This window comes from Coturnix japonica, chromosome 32 (genome assembly GCF_054131305.1).
Source record: "Coturnix japonica strain WE chromosome 32, WE-NBRP24, whole genome shotgun sequence".
NCBI classification, from domain to species: Eukaryota; Metazoa; Chordata; class Aves; order Galliformes; family Phasianidae; genus Coturnix; species Coturnix japonica.
Window position 1 is genome coordinate 4406461 of NC_140694.1, and position 4726 is coordinate 4411186.

General features: G+C 42.2%; 1 protein-coding gene across 1 annotated transcript; it reads right to left on the bottom strand.

The window, feature by feature from the left end:
• Nucleotides 1-753: 753 nt before the first annotated feature.
• On the bottom strand, nucleotides 754-2424 carry LOC146755530 (immunoglobulin superfamily member 22-like). The gene is made up of 3 exons (XM_085525529.1): nucleotides 2399-2424; nucleotides 1700-1986; nucleotides 754-1040 (listed from the first exon to the last, which is right to left on the bottom strand). The coding sequence occupies exons 1-3, from the start codon at nucleotides 2422-2424 to the stop codon at nucleotides 754-756; spliced, it is 600 nt and encodes a 199-aa protein (XP_085381655.1).
• Between the last annotated feature and the right edge of the window lie 2302 nt (nucleotides 2425-4726).

The window sequence follows — 4726 nt, forward strand, 5'->3', positions numbered from 1 at the left end:
CTCTGCTTCCATTCAGTGTCCACTTGAACTCATCAATGCTTTCATGGAACAGAATGCATTCAAAAGTGCAATCTTCTACCTCCTGGATTTCAGTGTTTTTCAGCCGTTTGCTAATGCCAATATTCAGCTCTGGAAGATAAGAGATAGGTTAGTATGAGGTTTAGATGGAGAAAAGGCATTCGTGACCAATGTGAGTAGCAGTACTGGTGTTTGAACTCAGGATTTGCAGATCATGGCTGCGTTCCTCACTGATGTATTCTCTAAGACATTCTCCTCTCAGAATTACCAGAAAGCTATAAAAAAAAAGAGACGTGAATCTCTTGGCTTTGCTCTGGAAGAACTACAAGGAGAGCAGCTCAGTCCATGGAGCACAATGAAGATTCAATGAGCTACAGAGGGAAAAACCTAACAGAGAGGACAACTCTAGGATGCTGCGTGAGAAAAAGGGTTTTGCCTACGACAAGACATTAAATGTTTCTATTAGCTAATTTGTTACCATCCTACCCCTACTGGTGTTCAAACCATTTCTCCATTTTAGGGATGTTTAGAAAGGAAACATTTCCAGGACATTCTTGACGTTTTTTGTGATTTTCATGGCAAAAGGAGATACATTTACTTCAAAAGCAATGGGAATTTTCCAGACATCACTGCGCTAAATTGCAGAAATACTGTTCTATTGTAGAAACTATTAAGGCTCGTGGGGGAATAGGTGTAAGACATAGTGACCACACTGAATGTGCTTTTAGCACTCCTTCACTTTCCACAGTACTTACCCTGAACGCCGACATTTGACTTGGCAACATCAGTGCCAATATCACAGGTATAGAAACCTGCATCTGGCTTCTCGAGGTCATGGAGAAGGAGACATAGGGTCTTCCCAGACTGTACCAGCTCATACTTGTTGCCAGAAGTGAGCACATCACCGTCCATTTTCCTCACTGGTTTGACCTTCTCTTTAGAGACTTCACATTCCAATTTAATCACACCCCGCTCCTCACCAAAAACATCATCCAAGGACTTCATGAAGACAGCAGGCTTCTCTGCAATTAAACAGGCAAAACAGAACAACGTGATACAGAAGTTGAGACATTTCCAGTTGCTTTCAGCTTTTTAAGGAGAGATCAATAAATCTTTACCAGTACTGACAACACCAATATAGAACCTAAAGCGGTTTCATGTCTCTTGACAGAATGCGCTTTAAGGAATTCTGAACTAATCAGTAGGAGAATACAGGGAACAGGAGGGACAGCCTGCATTGCTGTGGGTGGGACTGATATCATATGAAGTTATTGGGATGCAGCTCTTTTAAAGCTGGAGAGCTGGCATTGCCCTCACATGGAGCAGAGCTCATACAGCAGGCCACAGGATTAAGAGGATAAGCTGATCTCTCCCTGCAGTCATAAATCCTTGGAGACAACAGCATTGACACTGCATGGCACTGAAGCAGTAAAAAAATTGCTCCTGTAACTCTTCTTGTGTTAAGTAAAATGATGATAAAAAGCAATGGAATGCTTTGGCAGGACACCAAAACCATCCTCCTTCGTTGATATCTGCTGCAATGGAACCTTCCACTGGAAGAAAGCCCCTGATAACTTGTCACCCCAGAGAGGTGAGCTTTAGAAGCAGGATTGCTTCACAATAGAATGAACTGGAGCTCCTTAGCATCTCTTACATCCAGGAGGGTTGTGACCAGACCCACCTATCACCTTCAGGCGCGCGCTTTCTGACACCTTGTCTGACTTCACTGTCACTGTGCCAGCATCTTCAGGCTTAACCTGACTCATTGTCAGTGTGCAGCAACTGCCAACGTTCTTGATGTCATTGTAATTGTTGGTGTAAAGGAGGTTGCCATTCAGGAACCATTCCACGTCCTCATCATCATGGGACAGCTCGCAGGAGAAGACAGCAGAGCTCTCTTCTTCAGTTTCCACATCATGCAGGTGCTTCGTCACTTCTACATTGCGAGCTGTGGGTAAACAAGGTGAACTGTTACAAAAATAAGAACCTTAAGAAGAGAAATCTGAGGTGAAATAGGACATGGAAGAGGCCACCCTCCATGCTCATACCTTCAGCTGTCAGCGTGGCCTCAGTCTCTGCAATTTCTGCCTTGCACTTGTACACACCAGCATCATCGGGCTTCAGCTTCAGAATCTTGAGCTCTGCTGAATGCTTATCCCTCTTGATCTTGTACTTCTCAGAGGGCTCGATGGGTGTGTGGCCCTTGAACCATTTCACAACCTTTGGAGAAGGCCTGAAGTCACAGGACAGGATGACAGAATGACGTTCCAAAGCTGTCTTGTCCTCCAACTTCCTGGTGATTTGTAAATGGTAATCTGCAAAACAGGGGTGGAAGAGAAGAAAGGATGAGGACAATTGGAAGAAGAGGAAAGTCTCTTGCGTGTATTCCATTCCAATTAATTCCATGTTCACAATTGTTCTTTGAACCACTCTAAAGATAAAACAAACGATTGCCTATAGGGAATGCCATTGACTACATTTCTATAAAGTAATACTGTATATTATCTACTAAATGCAAGGTCCAGCTCTTGTTCTGTGCTTATTAAATTGCTCCCAGTTGAGGCTTTTTTTCAAATAAGAGTGAGTTGAAAATATAACAAGTACTTTAGGATGTGAATGGAGACTCTTACGCTGGGGACAACAGCAGATAAGAAGCCTGGAAGTTTCCTTCAGATGAAATCAATGACAAACTGCATCAAATTTAGGTGCTACCAAACTTAAACTTGTCTAGTTCAGAAATACAATTAATTCCACCTGATATGACTTCTTTGGTATAGCCAAGGACAAAACCTCAGCTCTGTAGGTCTGAATAGTAAGCACATCACAACTATTCAAACAGATCTTTTACTGAGATGCAGCTGTCTTATTTAGTGTCCAACGACTTTTAAAAGGAAATGGAGCAGACCCTCCAGAAAACACACAATATTTCAAAGACTCCAGTGAAGGAAGACTGTACGTTAATTAATTCTTCATCTTCATGATGTAAATCAAGCCAGGATACGTTACCTCTGATGAGCAGATTGGCTGTGGATTTGGATTTGCCAATTGAGAACTGAATGGTGCCTGTCATATCAGTGGTGGTTTTCGGTATGGTCAGCCGGTGGATGGTGCCTTCTTGCTGCATAATCAAGTTTCTGCCAGCCTGTAAGATTTCTTCACGCAGATACCACTTGGGAGGTTTCATAGAAGGAATGGATATCTCGCATTCAAATTTGGCTTCTTCAGGCTCAGTCACATCCTCATCACACAGCTCCTTTACTAGATTAATGGATTGCTCTTTAAGAAGGATGGAACAAGAGAAAGCAGAGATTTAGAAGGAATATAAAAAACCCATACATTATCACCCTACTTACTCATGTCAGCATTACTGCACATGAACACTACACCTATCAGCTCAAAATGCCTTAAAACATCATTAAAAAAGTAGTAGAAAGAAAGGAAAGTTGTTAAGAAGTCAGACAATAAGACTGACAACCTGAAGAGAGCCCAGATCTTCTGATTCCCAGTCCAACATCCAAATCAAATCATGACCTTCCCATCTCGATATCAAACTCCTCGCATTACGAAATGGAATAGAGGATCAGTGAAACACAGACATTGATAATTACTTTGGTTAAATACAGCAACGTAGCTCTGAACAACGAGTTTTCTCCTAGTAAAGGTCTCTGTAGCTCAAATGTAATGACTCTACTTAGGAGAAATTCATTTTCCAGGATGTTCTTGCCCTTATAATTGTAACAGTGGCAAAGCTGGGGACTGAACTCTTGAGTACTGTGCTAACTCAAATGTCTCCCTTTTCTTTACCACACTTAACATCATATATATACCCTAACATTGTATATATTAAAAAAAAAACACAACCTGTGCTCATTTCAAACATACAGAGAAGATGAAGAAAAATTCAAGCTATGTTTTTATCCCTCAACGTTCAAACACAAATCTGAAGTCTAAAGGTAGAAAATCAACTTCCTAAGAAAATCGCCTGTTTTACTTAGCAAAGTAAATCCCAAAAGACAAGCTGGATATTTTGTGGGCAGAAAGGCAGGTAGGTTGGAGCTTTTATTTCTGTGAAAGGTCATGGTGGTGTTTAACTTCCTTGACATTAAAGCAAAGGATGTTAGCTGGTTTATAACATAAGATAATTTAAGCAAAATCATCATCAGAAGCATAATTACCTTTCACTGTAAGATGGGCACGAGATTCTGCCTTTTCTGCTACAGATTTTATTTCTGCGGCATCCTTGACTTGGACACGTGTGTAAGTCAGCGAGTAGGTCTTTCCTGAAGCAGAGAACCACAGAGTCACTAAGGCTGGAAAAGACCACTAAGGTCATCTAGTCCAACCGCCAACTCATCCCTACCAAACTGTGCTCTTGAGAGCAAACCCACAACTACACTTGGCTTCCTTGAGCAAACAGCTCTGAGGCACATGGCCAGGCTGAGCATCATCCATCTGGTTTCACAGCATCACTGCCTGTTCTCTCATGTCAATGAAACCACCCATTCCCCCACATCCACATCCCACCAAAGCTGCTTAGTGTTCCCAAAGCAAATGCTCACCAGTTGTTTCCAACTTGAAGGTCATCTTCTGGCCAGCAGCCTCGCAGATGTATTCTCCAGCATCTTTCTTCTCCAGCTGCTCCACAACCAGACACCGTGTTTTGCCCACAGATTCCATTCTGAACTTTCTGGAGGAGGCAAGCAGTCTT